The sequence below is a fragment of the Hyaloscypha bicolor genome (assembly GCF_002865645.1).
Source record: "Hyaloscypha bicolor E unplaced genomic scaffold K444scaffold_33, whole genome shotgun sequence".
Lineage (NCBI taxonomy): Eukaryota > Fungi > Ascomycota > Leotiomycetes > Helotiales > Hyaloscyphaceae > Hyaloscypha > Hyaloscypha bicolor.
Window position 1 is genome coordinate 32,205 of NW_020194535.1, and position 16,247 is coordinate 48,451.

Genomic DNA, 16,247 nt, shown 5'->3' on the forward strand with positions numbered 1-16,247 from the left:
AGGAGAAAGTGAGGCTATATCAACGCTTGATCTGAGGCGCTTCCGCACACTCAACTCCGGGGAGCCCCCGTTTCTTCCACGTTTGGTTCCATGGTGCTGAATATTTGTTAGATGTTTTATTATAGGGTAACTTTCGGAAAGACACGGTGTGATTCAAACGACATGGCAAAATATAATGCCGGTAAGAAAAAGAAATTGCTAGGTAGAAGCGAGGCGAATGTAACCACGGAAACCTACTTGAGCTGAAGACAATCTGACTTGGGTATGAGGCCAGAAATCATCCATCATAATTCAGGGACCCTTGTCTCTATGCATGTAGCCGAGGAAATTTCGAGAGGTGGCATGAGGGGGCAAGTACCGGAATGTATTCGAAATACACCCACGCTTTGCAGCGAGCAGACAACGGTCAGCAGCCAGCGAGATTGTTTCAAGCAGATTAGGAGGGCTTCATACCACTTAGAGTGCGGAGGATCTAACGATATTGCAGCCTCTTGCAACAAGGCGAGTTCAGCCCCCGTTGGCGTTGTTACGGCTCTCCAGGAGGTGTAGCACAAGTGTGGAGATCAGGAGCGCCCAGTGACGAGGAGGAAATGCGTGTCCGTCAGCCCAGCTTCATCGGTCTGCACGACACCGAGGTAAAGGAATGCGAGAGGTGGCGAACGAAATGAGGTGCGTATCCAATATAGCAATGTTAGACTGCTCACCGGTTTGCTCATCGGACGCCTGGAAGGCTCGAGATCCGTCGGTCCAGGCTCGAGATCCGAGACCGACAGGCGTGAGAGACATGAGGCACGCCGACCGATGTGCGATGTGAAATCACCCAACACGGCCGATGAGCGCAACCCCTGCCGCGGTGGCTGAAACCGGTGAAGAATGCATTCTGGCCATCTCGCGGCGGGACGGGCTCGGATCGCGTCCAATGGTGAGCAGTTGCATCACGTGCATGTCGCCCTTCGCCCTTGGTGTTGTCTGCCTCCTGGCTTGGTATCACAGGCACAGTTTCCGTAAAGTGTGCGAACGTACGACGAAACCGCGCCTTTCGCCCTCAGATTAGCCGACAGGTTCGCATGCTCGAAGCGAACGAGACAGAGGATAGGGAGGCACCTGCAAGTGAACTTCGGGGTCGCGAGAGCGTGGTGTGTCACGCCGGCCAATGACAGTGGAGGGCGAGGCAATTCCCGGATGCAAGATGTCCAATGTCAGGAATCCGTCCCCAGATGAACGGGAGGCCTTATAAGTCCACACGCTTTGTCTCCTATGATGCCATAAACCGATCAAGCCGGACCGATGAGTGCTCAATGCTCCTTATGGTCTGGACTTCCCGCTTCCCAGATGCAAGGCATTTTCCTTGGTAAAGCGCTCCATTAACCGCACTTAACGTCATACTTTATCATTCTTCAAGTGATTGCCAGCGCATGCGGTACCACGGGTGGGGCAGACTCTAACGGGCACCATTGACTGTCGACCGTTGACCGATGAGAGAGGATGACGGTTTCGCAGTACCAGCTGGGCCGTGATATGGCTGGCTGCCGCAACAACGCCGTACTGCTGCTTGATGGCCGATGAAAGCCTAAGAGTACCGATGAGGAAACCGAGAGAGTGGCTTCTATCGATAAGGCGATTTGAACTCGAAGGCTTAGCGAAATCTCATCGGTTCCAGAGTGCAATGCTCTATATCAACGTCGGTAGGCTGAAAGGACAAAGATGAATTTTACGGCTTCTTCTTCAAGTCAATTCTGCAATCGTGTGGGAATCCAGTCGGTCAGAACTTCCCATTCATCACGACTTCTCTTTTTCATCGAAGCAATGGCTCCGCAGCCTATATTCAACCCAGCCACTTCAAAGACGGCGAGCCGTGGGACTGCAGAGGAGCGAGATGGGCAAAGGTCCCAACAAGCCCGTAACCCTATCGTCGTTCACTCTTACAAAGCCCTTCTATCTTGTAATGGTAAGTTTGTATGCTCAGTTGTTAATTGAAGAACTTACAAATGCTGTAGGGAATTTCGATCTTCCGTTTAAATCTCAACCTGCACCTATACCTTCCGACACGTGGTCCACAGATGCACAAGTGGATGAAGATAGTCTCATGCAGCCGAGATCTTGTTGATGTGTAGCGGTAGGGGATTAGAAATGATCCTGCGACCTACATCATGTGTCATTTGAGGTAATGAGTTTCAGAGAACGCCCCGTGCTGGAGTTTGGAGTGAAGTGGTTGCCCTACCTTACTAGTGCATCACACGCGACGCATGAAGAGTGGAAAGTTTCTGGTCTTTATCAAACATCTGTCAGATAATGTTTTAACAAAAATTCCAAACTCCAAAAAAGGACAGTCCAACCAGAAGCATTAGCGCTAGCATGAAGAGAAACCAGACGCAATACATCAAACCCCGATAGATTTGTTGAAAGACCTGAGTACGAACAGCACGTCCTCGAGCCTAGGTCGAGCGCTGAATACATGCTCCACTCTTGAAGCGTCCGCGGTTCTTTGCTTAAGGAACTCCTCGGCTTCATGCACCTCAGCTTTCCACCATCCGATTGCAGCAGCGCGCACTTGTTCCGCCGTTTCAGTCGCATCCGTGTTCCTCATACAAAGCAATTGCCCTTTTCTCACCAGCGGAAACTTTTCATAACGCCTCCCACAGGAACAACAAGCATTGACTAGTTCTCTGATAATTTCGGGTGCATTTCTCCATTCCGGATATTCCAATGCGTCCTCTCTTAGATGCTCAACCATGACACCTTTCTCGGGCGAGCCAACACCTTCGAATATGCCCCAGAGTACTTTCCCTAGCATATATACCTGTGCAGCTTCCCTCTCTTTCTCACTAAGGCAAAGCCAGGAAACACAGTACCCGTGCCTGGGATTGCGATACATCTCTGTTGGTGTGGGCATCGAACACCCCCTCATATAACCGTCACGCAGCCGCTTGTAGCGGTTCAGCTCTACCTGTCCCACATTCTCTTCGGATTCACGGGCGAGCGAGTGGATGTGCTCAATAAAAGTGATCTCGGGTGCGCTCATAAAAGTTCCTACCCCGCGACCCTCGAAATCAATCATAACAATCCTATCACTCTTACTTCCCAACACGATATTGTCCAACCGTAGATCGCAATACATGACTCCCTCATCTCGAATGTGAATCAAAGCCTCAGTGAGCTGGGTAGACCACACTACTTGGTCTTGTAGCCGGAGAGAGTGGGTGCCTAGTGTGCGGCGGAGTGGCAAAACGTCCCGTAAAGTGCCCCCTGAATGATAGTCCAGAATGAATCCAACAACAGCAATCTTGCTGCCGAAGTTGCATTGTTTGACTATCAGATGTGAAGGCTTCGAGATGATGTTAGGGTGGGGACTCATCGTGAGTAAGACTCTAAGCTCATGGTACAGGTACTTCGGAGAGCTGGTCAGGGACTTCATGATGCGAGTTTGGCCAGCATATTTCACGAGGCTGACACTGTCATGAAGTTGCTGTACTAGCGTAACTTTCGATATATCAGTCACCGCAGGCCACGAATCTGATGGTAGTTTCCACATGGCTTGGAGGGACCCAACGGATAGCAGCTGTCTCTCCAAGAAATGGGTGTGAAGAATCTGGATTCTGACAGACCGTATATCGGCCTCAATATTGTGAAAGACAATACGCGACCCAAACGGAAGATTGGTGTAGAACGCTGCGAAATCGGAGATTTGCCCGCTCCAGCGATCGAGCACTCGGACAATGTACCGTGCGATTCCAAGTTGCGCAACCCTAACGTCTCTTGTGTAGAATGCAGAACCAATGTCAAGAACTGCTTGCAAGGTAGGTGGAATCTCCTTCCTCTCTGGGATGAAAGTATCAATTCTCATTGGGATCGGGTGGCGGAGGAAGATGGGCACAGTGTAAAACTGCGTTCCCATACCTGTCGAACCGTCGACTCTCCATTTCGCATTCGAGGGCCAAGCTAGACTGTCGATTCGATTTTTCGGGTTCAGTATGGACGCTTCCCAAGTTGTGGTGTGTGTGAGATTTTTAGGCTTTAGCTGTGCAATCCCAGCCTTGTAAGATGCGTCAACAGAGATGGTTGGCGGACTCTCAAATGCGGCCACTGGATAGAGTAGCCTTGCGACGTTCTCGGAATTCAGTTCCATCCTTATGTTTCTTTACATGATACGTAAGGCTGTAGAGATCGAGAGATGCCCAAGATAACGTTCGCGCGCTTGGGGTCACCACATGATCTTGAGGCGTGCGGCTTGTGTACCAGGCCGAATCGAGAAGGATGATAGCCTCAAGTCCTTTCACATGTAATCGTTCGGCGGTTCCCACCTACAATTCGCCTAGCACGCCTTGTAGGTGAGGGACAGCGACAACCGAATTCCAAGGTCAATTCACACCATAAGCGAATGCATATCCTTTTCCCACCAAAAGTACCCATTTTTAGACCTTAATAATTAAATAACTAAGTAGATTATCTTTAAAATTTCCATATTACTGATTTCATATATATTAAACAAGATTATAATATAAAATTGACCTAATATTATATATTACGTAATTAATATTGAGCTTAAAGCTTGTTATAAGTATGGTATTTAGGGCTTAAAAGGCAAGGTAAAAGGTCCCTATTAGTATAGCTGTTCCTTCGGGAGTCACGTGCGTAGTCACGGGACTCGGGACACGGGACATGAGCAATGGGATATAGGGAACAGGATATGAGACACGGGATATAGTTATATAACCTCGCATTTTATAAGTAACTCGACTAATAGCTAGTTCCCTTAGACTTAGCAAATTTAGAAATTACATATTAATACTATAATACTATAATTCTTATTTCTAAATATTAATTACTTTATTAACTTTATATACTAAAGAATTCAGATATATTATATATTATATTATATATTTCTAATAAATTAATACTAATTAATTTATATATAAATTAGAAAATAGAATCTTTTAAGCTAAAGAAATATCTAGTAGTTTATAATAAAATTAAACTAGTTTATATTAAAGAAAGAAATTACCTATTAATTCTATAAAAAAGTATTTAGTAGCCTAAAAAAAACTTCTAGTTTTTACTAATTAATAAATAATTGGCTATTTAATTATTTATTATTCTTTAAAACTAATTTCTTTTAATTCCAAAACTATTTTTTTAATAATTATCTTTTCTATTTATATAATACTCGAATTTATAAGAACTTTCTTTTTTTTAAAATATATATATTTTATATTTATCTTTAAAGTTCTTTAATTATAACTTCGATTTTATTATTAAATTAAACTTTTTAAGCTTTAAATTCTTCTGAAATTATAATATTTCACTTTCTAAATTTCTTATTATAAATGAAATATTTAAAGGCGAAATATTTATTTCTAATATTTTATTATTAAATTCTTTCTATAAATTTATTATAAATCTATTATAAGTTATATATATAATAATAGAAATAAAATAATAAAATAATATTTAAAGATTTATAATTCTAATATTTTATAGAATCTAAAGCTAAAAAAGAAAAAAGAGAATAAAATATAATAGTAAATAAATAAATATAATTAAAACTATTAAAATATCGAGCTTAGTTTAAAGCAAGCTTAATTTGAATTATAGCTTGGAACCTTAGCTAAAACTAATTATATAATACTAGTTATTATAATATATATATATATTAGAAAAAGCTTAGCTCTAAAAGTTTAATATAATAGAATTATAGAATAAATAAAGAAATAAAAGAATAGTATTATTCTAATTACTTATAATAATAAAAAAGGTCTAGATTATTTTAATATAAAATAAAAAAGTTAATTAATAATAATTTCTAGGAATTATTTAAAAATAATTTTAATAATTTCGATTTCAAAATATTTAATTAATTTAATTAATATAAACTATATTAATTATAAGCTATTTTATAATATAATAGTATTTATATTAAATATAATAATAAAGAATTTATTATTATATAATTTTTAGCTAATACTATATAAAAAAGAATAATATATTTAAATTATAGCTAATATTATTATTATTAGACTAAATCTTAATATAAGCCTTATTATTTTATTATATATATTCTTTAATAATAGTATTATAAGAAATTAATATATTAAACTAATTATTATTTATAATTATTTTTACTAATATTAGATTATAAAAAGCTTATAATAACGGATTTCTATTACTTTTATTACTTTTAAATAATTCTTTAAATACCTCTTTTACTAAAAAGCTAATTAAAAAGATAATAAAAAAATATATTAAAATATAAGAATATAATAAAACTAATAATACTTTTAATTATAAACTTATTATTTTCTTTAATATATATTAATATATAAAATTTCGATAAAGATATTAATAAAAGCTTTTTTTATTATATTAAAAAAACTAGTATAAAACTACTTTTATAATAACTAGTTCTTTTAATATATATATAAAAAGACTTATATAAATATTTATAGCTTTTTTAAAAGCTCTAGCTTTTAATATTAAAACTTAAATAAATAAAATACTATTATTATAATAATTATAATAGTTTAATATTCTAAAAAAGTAATATTTAGACTTATTTATAATATTTCTAATTAATAATTTATATAAATTATAATATAGATTATTATTTATTTTATAAAATATCGAATTCTTATATAATAAAATTATTATTTCTTATTAAAATATACTAATATACTAAAATGTAATCTCGAATTCTTTTTCTAATCTCGATTAATTTATTAATAAACTTTAATTATTCATTATAATTTATAAAAAAAATTAATATTAAAATTCTTTTTATTTACTAATAATTTTATTTATTTAAAAATTATTAATATAATTCTAGTTATAATTATAGCCTCTAAAATAGCTATTCGAATAATTATCTAAATAAATTATATTTTATATATAAAAAAACTTAAATACTATTTTAAAAAAAATATATTAAAAAAATGAAAAACTAAAATAACTCGATTTAAAACTCGAAATCTTTATTAATTTAAGGCTTTAAACTTTTATTAATTTAATAAAAAGTTTAGTAATAGCTATTTATAACTAGTAATTAAAATAAAATAAAAAATAATATTATAAAAATAAAAAAAATAATAATAAAAAAAATTATATAAATAATATTTTTAAGGCTTTTCTAGTATTAATAAATAAAATTAAAAATTATTATTTAGATGTTTTTATTTTAATTAAGAGTCTTTTAGCTATTTTTATTATATTAATAATTATAGCTAATATTTTTATAAATAATTTTAGTTCCCTTTTTCTTATATATTAATTAATAAATAAAAACTATATTTTGGAACTAAATAAATTATTAATAAAACTAATAATAAAAAATACTTTAATCTTTATAATAAATAATATTTTTTAGTTATAATACTTATTACTTTTAAAAAATTATAATTAATACTAAATTTTTTAAATTTTTAATTATTAGTTCTAATTAATTATAAGCTTTATAATAAACTAATAGTAGTATTAAATTTATATTTTTTATTAAATTTATAATAATAAAAATATTAATTAAATAAATATAATTTTATATTATATTTATAAAAACTTTATTTTTATTTAGTTTAGCTAATATAAATAAATTAGAAATCTATTTTAATAATTTTATTAATTATTTTATTACTTTAAATATTATATATTTATAATATAATATTTCAGATATTTTTTTTAAGTATTATATTATAAAGCTTTATTTTCGAATACTTTATTTATAACTTCTATTTTTTTTAATAAAAATCAAATTATAATATTTATATTATTATTTTAATTATTAATTATTTAATAAATTTCGAAATATACTAGAATAAATAAGCTATAATATTAATATAAAAACTTTTAAATATTACTAGAAATTCGAATAATTATTAGAATAATTTAAGTTTAATTTAAAAAATAATATTAGCTTTAATTATTTTATTATTATTAATATTTTCTATATTTCTAATAAGTCTATATTTTATATTATTAATAAAGGCACTTAATATTAAGCTAATTAATATTTTATATATTTAACATTTTCTAAAATAATATTAAATTAATATTTATTTAAATATTTCTAATTAGATTATAATAAATATTAAAAAGTAATTTACTAATAAAAAATTTATTTAATTTATAAATACTATAAATACTAAAATTATAATTGTTTTTATAAAAGCTTATAATTTTATTAGAATTATAAAATATTATTATAGTTTAATTTAATATATTTGTTTATTATTATAGCCGAAATTAATAGAATTAATAAAAATATTATATTCTAAATAACTTTTAAAATTATTAATAATTTTATAAACCCGAATAATAATATTTTAATTTTTTTATTTATAATATTTTATTTTAAATAATTATTATATATAACTTAGTATATAACTAGTATTTTTAGCTTAGTAAATAGCTTTTAGCTTAATTTAAATACTTTATTACTATTATAATATTATTTTATTTTAATAATAACTAAATATAATATTTTATTATTTAAAAAAATAAATAATAGAAATTTAAAAGCTTTAAGCTAAATATTAAATTATAAATATTATAAATATTTAAAATAGTTTTAATATTACTAATATTTATAAATTTATTTTAAATTTAAATATTTTTATATAATATAAAAGAAATATTAATTAATTTAGTAATTGAAATAGGCTATATAAGCTTGTAATAATAAACGAGAAGTTTTATATATTAGTTTTATTATATAATAATACTATTTTTTATTTAATTTCTATAAAGCTTTTTTATATAAAAAATATTAAAATTAGTATTAATAGCTATTAGTTTACTAGTAATATATAGTACTATTATATAGACATAGAAGTACTATTTATATAAGGTTAGTAAAGTTATTATTTAGAAGTAAGAATTATAGTATTATAATATTAATATATAATTCCTAAATTTACTAAGCCTAAAGAGATCTAGTTTACTAGTTAAGTTACTAATAAAATATAAAGTTATATAACTATATCCCGTATCCTATATTTTATTACTTATATTTTATTACCTATATCCCGTATCTTATATCCCGTAATTATATATATAACTCCTAAAAAAATAGCTATACTAATACTAGAAACTTTCTAAAAAACGCAAAAAACAGAAAATAGTACTTCTCTTTAATTATATATAAATTCCCTAATCTGGCCTAGTACTAGGTTCCCTAAATACTCTATATATTTATATTACTTTTAAGGTTTTAGTTATATACTAAAGGCAATAGCCTTTTATATATAATCTTTTCTCTTATATATTTATATTCCGTAATCCGGCCTAATACTAGATACTTAAATACCAGATATCTAGATATTAGATTCTAAGGAAATCTCTATATATATTCTCTTATTTTTATATTTATTTCTTATTTTATTTATATTTAACTTATTTCTCTATATCTAACTATATAGTATTTATATTAATAAGATATTTAAAGACATTTAATAGCTTTAATTTTATTATAGAATTAGTAGGATTTAATTCTTTCTTAATTTATTTAACTTCTATAATTTCTCGTTATTTATATACTATAGTATAGCAGGCCGTACTTATTAAAAATTATATTATTTTAGCGGTTTTGAGATTTAGGTTATATAGTAAAGGCCACAGCCTTTTATATATAACTTGCGGAAATCATATAAGAAAGCTGGTTTTTCTATAGACTTAGAAAAGAATCCTTTATAAGTATTTAATTAATTAAGCTTTTATATACTATATACTATTTATACTTTACTATTTATAATTTTAATTTATTATTTTGCTATTAAGTCACGTTTTATACTCTAGTATATTTTATATGGGTTTTTGTCTTATTATAGTTTCTCTCTTATAATACCTAGTAAAAGTATATTATATTAATTATTAGGTATTTCTTTCGAGTAATACCTAATTTAATAAGGCATTTATATAATAACTTTAAATTCATATAAATAACTAGTAGTAATTCCATTTCTAGTATTCTATTAATTATAGATTTAACTAAAATACTTATATTAAAACTATAAGCTATACTATAGAGTTCTAAAGCTAGAATACTTCTAGTAACTCTCTTATATTTAATAGAGAACTAGTAAATAATATTAGTATATCTAGTTCTATTTACTAGAACTAGAATATATCTAATTTAGGAAAAAAGACCTCTATTATTTATAAAAATAATTAAATATAAGAATTCCTTTACTAGCTTTATAAATCTTAGTTCTCTAGTAATATTCTTAATTTACTATTAAATATATCTATTAAATGCCTTTATATTAGTTTCCGAGAGTTTAATAGCTTAAATAATAACTAATAGGTTATATAAAGCTTCTAGTTAATAGAATAATATAATATATATTTCTCTAGTATATTAGGTAATATATTAGTTTTTAATAAAAAGATTTTAATAAATAGTACCTTTATTACTTATAGTAATAGTATTTTTTATAAAAATAGTTTAGAAGTTTTTATATTAGTATTCCTATATAAGAATAATTCTAGTAATATTTATATAAATAATACTTCTATTAAACTTGAGATTATAGTTAAAAATAAGAAATTTATACTTTTTAGTTAAGAACTTAGTCTTATAAAGCTTTAGTTACTTTATTTTTATAAAATTATTAGTTCTAATAAATAAGATATTATTAGTTTAAAGGCTAATAATTCCGAAGAATTACTTATTATAAAGAAAGCAAGAATTATAAATTAACTATTTTATAAAAAGCTTATTAATATAATAGAAATAATAAGTTTTAAACTAGTAGTTTCTAGTTTCTAGTATACTATATAATAATTTTATAACCTTTAAAATAGAATTATTCTTTAGATTTAGCTCTTTAATAAGCTTATAGGATAAATTAATATAGAAATTATAATTAAGTAAGATTATTAATTAAATATAAACTTATAAAATATTATATAAATATAATTCTATAATATTTATTATTATAATAGTAATACTAAGAATAATTCTCTAGTTAATATATTAGATAATAAGTAATTATATTAATATTATATATTTCTTATTATTATTATAAGCTTAAATAACTAGTCTCGATTTCTTAAGCTCTTTCTTTATATCCTTATTCTTAATCTTATTAATAAACCGGGAATTAAAGATATATATTTCCTTTAGTACTTAAGATCTAGAAATAATCTCAAATATATCTTTTTCTAAAAAGCTAGTAACTTTAATTTAATAGGAATTCTCGTATAGTTTATTATTCTATAGAAATACTATAATATCCGGAGTCTTATAAGAATATCCTTTATTATATTTTAGTGAAATAGTAGAAATAGTAAAAGAAATTATATTTGTATTACTTTTAGCCTTATTATTAAATTCGGAAATAGGTTTAGATTTGGGGCTATTAATAATAACCTTAATATCTCTTATATAAAAGGGCTTTACGGAAATTAAACGGAAAGTAGTATTACTATATAATAAAACTAGTATATAGTTCTCTTTATTAATAGCTACTAGCTTATATAGTTTATCCTAATTACTAGGTTAATTAGTATTTCCTTTATATTAAATAAGAATATTCGAATTTAGAAGTAATTTATAAATATTAGTAATACTAGTATTATTTCGGGTATTTAAAATATTTGTAATTTAATATCTAGTTTAAAGCTTCTGAATTTCTACTATTACTTTCTTAAATACTACTAATTATTATAATATAGTAAGTAATAAGATATTATATTTAGTTATTTAAGATAAAGTACTATAAATTAAAAGAATTAGAATAATACTATTAGGTTCTATAAAGTTATTAATAGCCTTAAAAACTATTTGAAATATAGTATTCTTATTAATTCTATTAACTTTAGCTATAATAATAAGGTAAATATATTATATTAGGCTATAGTAGTATTTTATAATTCTAATAAAGTTATAAGCTTTTATAGAAATAATCTTAACCTTAGTTCTTATAGTATTTATAAGCTAAGTAAACTTCTTACTAATAAACTACTTTCCGGTATTTATTATAATCTAATTAGGAGAGCCTAAATAGTTATTAATCTAATATTATTTAAATATATTTCAGATATATATTATACTAATATTCTAAAGCTATTAGCTAGCTTAATATTAAGTGCCTTTATTAATAATATAAAGTATAAGCTTATTAGAAATATAAAAAATATTAATAATAATAAAGTAATTAAAGCTAATATTATCTTTTAGGTTAAACTTAAATTATTCGAGTAATTAGCTATATTTCTGGTATTATTTATAGTATTTTATAAAATACTTAAGGGCTTTTATATTAATATTATAGCCTACTTATTCTAGTATATTTCGGAACTTACTAATAAATAAATAACTAAAATAATAATATAAATATTATAATTCGATTTTTATAAAAAAGCAGGAATTATAAATAAAGAATTCGGAAATAAAGTCTTATAATATAGTATTCTAAAGTAAGAAAAAGTATCTGAAATATTATATTATAGATATATATTTTCTAGTAAAAATAATAAAATAATTAGTAAAATTATTAAAATAGATTCCTAGCTTATTTATATTAGCTAAGCTAAATAAAAATAAAGTCTTTAAAAATATAATATAGAATTATACTTACCTAATTAATATACTTATTATTATAGATTTAATAGAAAATATAGATCTAATACTAAACTAAATATTAATTTAATTTTTAGTAATTTTATTAAGTTTAATATAATTATTAGTTTACTAGAAAGCTTGGAATTAGTTAGAACTAGTAATTAAGTATTTAAAAGTTCTAGTATTAATTATAACTTTATAAAAGTAGTAAGTATTATATTTTAATATATTATTAATTATAAAAGTCTAGGTATTTTCTATTAAGGATTTAATAGACTTTAAAATATAGTTTTTGCTTATTATCTAATATATAAGAAAAAGAGAAATAAGGTTATTTATAAGAGTATTAGTTATAGTTATTAGTAAAATAGAAGTAATAAAAATAGCTAAAAAGCTCTTAACTAAAATAAAGTAGAAATTTAGATAATATTTCTTTTCTTTATTTATTTCTACTAATAAGGCCTTAAAAGTATTATTTACTAGTTTATTCTTATTATTCTTATTACTTTCTTTACTTTCGGCTTTAGTAATATATTATATATAAGTATTACTAAAGTATTTATTAAAGTTACAAGTATTTCTGGATCTGAACTAATAAATATTTCTATTCCTAAATCGAGTCTTTTTAGTTTTTTATTTCTCTAGTATATATTTCTATAAATAGTATTTGGGTTTCTTATATATAAAACACGACTTTAGAATATAATTATTATAATTATAGGGCTTAAAGTAATTATTACGGGTTCTGAAGTTATAGCTAAATTTATATTAATAATTTCCGGAGAAATAATAATTTAGAGAATTTTAAAAGTAGTATTATTAATTAGTAAAAAAGATTTCGGGATTAGTTTATTATTTACTTTTATATATAGTAATAGATAACTAGAGCTTATTAATAAGCTAGCTAAGATTTATAAAGGAATCTGAGATTATATATTTATATATCTAGAAGCTTTAATAAAAAATAATAATTTTATTATAAAAGAATTCGGTATTTTATAAATTATATATAAAACCATACTATAATTAATATAGTTCGTTAATTAGTAATTAAATAGTTTTAAATATTATTTTTTCCGGAAATTTAGCTATTATAAAAGCTAATATAGTAGTATTTCAATTATTTAAATTTTAATATTTAAATTTAGGAGCTTTAAAAAAACTATAAATATTAATATAAGCCTCTTTATATATATATTAAGAGAGCTAGTTACTATAGAAGTAGTCTTAAGCTAGTTCCTTTAGTATAATAAGAAAAGCTTATATTAGTATCTTTTATAAAAGCTTTATATATTAGTAAATATTAAGGAAAATAATAAGTTTATAATTAAAATTACTATTAGATTTATTATATTTTTATTCTTTAATATAAATCTTAGTAATTTCTCTAATAAATCTTATAATTAAAGGTAATTAGGGGTTATTCGAATATAATTATAATAATAGTAATAGAACTAATAAAAGTATATTATTTATTTCTAAAGCTTTTATACTAGTATATAAATCTAGTAAAAATATAAGATATAATAATAAAAGAAATAATAAAGAAAATAATAATATAGAAATATTAAAGATAATAGATCCCAGATACTTATTCTTTATAAGAATAATAAAGCCTAATAGGATTAGTTCTTTAATAAAATTTAATCTAGTTACTAATATATCCTTATTTAATTATATATATTATATATTTTTCTTTATAATAATATATAGAGTATTTATAATAGTATTAGTACTATTATTCTATTATATAAATATATTATTATATTAAAGAGTTTTATATAAGTATAGTATTTCCGGGAATTTGAACTTATTAAAGTTCTCTTAATAAATAAAATCCTTAAAATTATATTTAAATAGCTTCTAAAGATTATTATTAACTATTTTATAAAAAATATATTAAAATAGCTTAGTATCTAAGAACTTAGTTATTTTATTTATTTTAATAAAATTCAGGTTAATTTTATATCTTTACTTTCTTACTAATTTCTTATAATTATTATTATATATAAAGTAATTAAATTAGATAGATCTAATAAAGGAATTATTTACTATAGTACATTTTGCTATTATATATTCTATAAGCTTATATCTAGTTTAAGATATAGTAGTTTATAAAAAAAAATAGATTTATAAAAAGAAAAGTAATTTATAAAATAGGTAATTTATAAAAAATATTATATTTGAGGTAAAAATTTCGTTTATAATAAAAAATTTAGGAAATGAAATTTAAGAAATAAAATATCGAAATTTCGGGAGAACTTAATAGTTCTAAAGCTTAAGAGCTCTAAAGATTTAAAAAAAAGTAGTTTTTAAAAGATTTTTATAAGAGTTAAATAGGAATAGAATAAAATAGCCAAAATAGCTAACTATTTTAGTATTTAGTAAAATTAAGTACTTTTCCTATTTATATAACCGAATTATAAGTAATAGAACTAATAGATATTTCCCTTTTTAATATAATATAAACGGACTTTAATAAGATTAAGTATCTTTTCTGTTTATATAACCGAATTATAGATAATAGAATTAATAATTATTTTCTTTTTAACTAGAATAATAGCTTTGCTTTTAAGTAACTAAATCTTAGGTAAGTATAGCTTAATTTTTCCTAATCTATATATATAAATAGATCTTATTCTAATCTAAATATAAACTAATTAGTATTAGTTTACTAATAATATATAATATTATTATATAGATATAAAAGTATTATTTATATAAGATTAGTAAAGTTATTATTTAGAAATAGAAATTATAGTATTATAATATTAATATATAATCTCTAAATCTACTAAGCCTAAAGAGATCTAGTTAACTAGTTAAATTACTAATAGGATACGAGGTTATATAACTATATCCCGTATCCTATATCCCGTAACTATATATATAACTTCTAGAGAAATAGCTATACTAATAATAGCTTTAAATCTAAACTTATTTCTGAATTTTATAATAAAACTAAAAATAATATAAATATAATTTTTATTATTTCTATTATTTTACTAAAATATAATAAAGAATAGTTTTATAAGAACTTTAATATTATAATATTTCTATAAAATAATAACTTATATAAAGATTTTTATTAAATTAAAGTTATTAGCTTTTTAAGAAAAAAAATATTTAAATTATTTTTAGATTTTAAATATTAAAAGAAATATATATTTTTAATTTTTAATTTATTAATAAAATAAAAAATAAAAATATAAAAAAAAAACTTAAAAAATTAAAACCAGTTATTTAAGTTTATAATAATAATAAAAAATATATAATATTATTATAATTTTTATAATAATTTATTTTATAAATTTATTAAATAATTAAATTTAAATAATAATTTAAATCTAAAAATTATAAAATTATTATATAATATATTAAAAGCTAAAAATTATTAGTTTAAGACTTATTATTTCTATTATATTAATAAGCTTTTTATAAAATAATTAATTTATAACTTTTATTTTTTTTATAATAAGTAATTTTTTAAATTAATAATATTTTATTTATTAAAAATAATTATTTTAAAAAACTAAGTTTTTAATTAAAAAATATAAATATTTACTTTTAATTATAATTTCAAATTTAATAAAAGTATTATTTATATAGAAATTATTAAAATTATTCTTTTATAAAAATATTAGTATAAAAACCTTAATATTATATTAATTAAAAAAATTATTATTATAAATAATAA

General features: G+C 24.6%; 1 protein-coding gene across 1 annotated transcript; it reads right to left on the reverse strand.

Moving 5' to 3' along the window:
• Positions 1–1,902: 1,902 nt before the first annotated feature.
• On the reverse strand, positions 1,903–4,126 carry K444DRAFT_555072 (uncharacterized protein; the record flags this gene model as incomplete). Its single annotated transcript, XM_024876686.1, has 2 exons — positions 1,903–1,939; positions 1,987–4,126. The coding sequence occupies one exon, from the start codon at positions 4,124–4,126 to the stop codon at positions 2,381–2,383; it is 1,746 nt and encodes a 581-aa protein (XP_024741311.1). The 3' UTR covers positions 1,903–1,939; positions 1,987–2,380.
• Between the last annotated feature and the right edge of the window lie 12,121 nt (positions 4,127–16,247).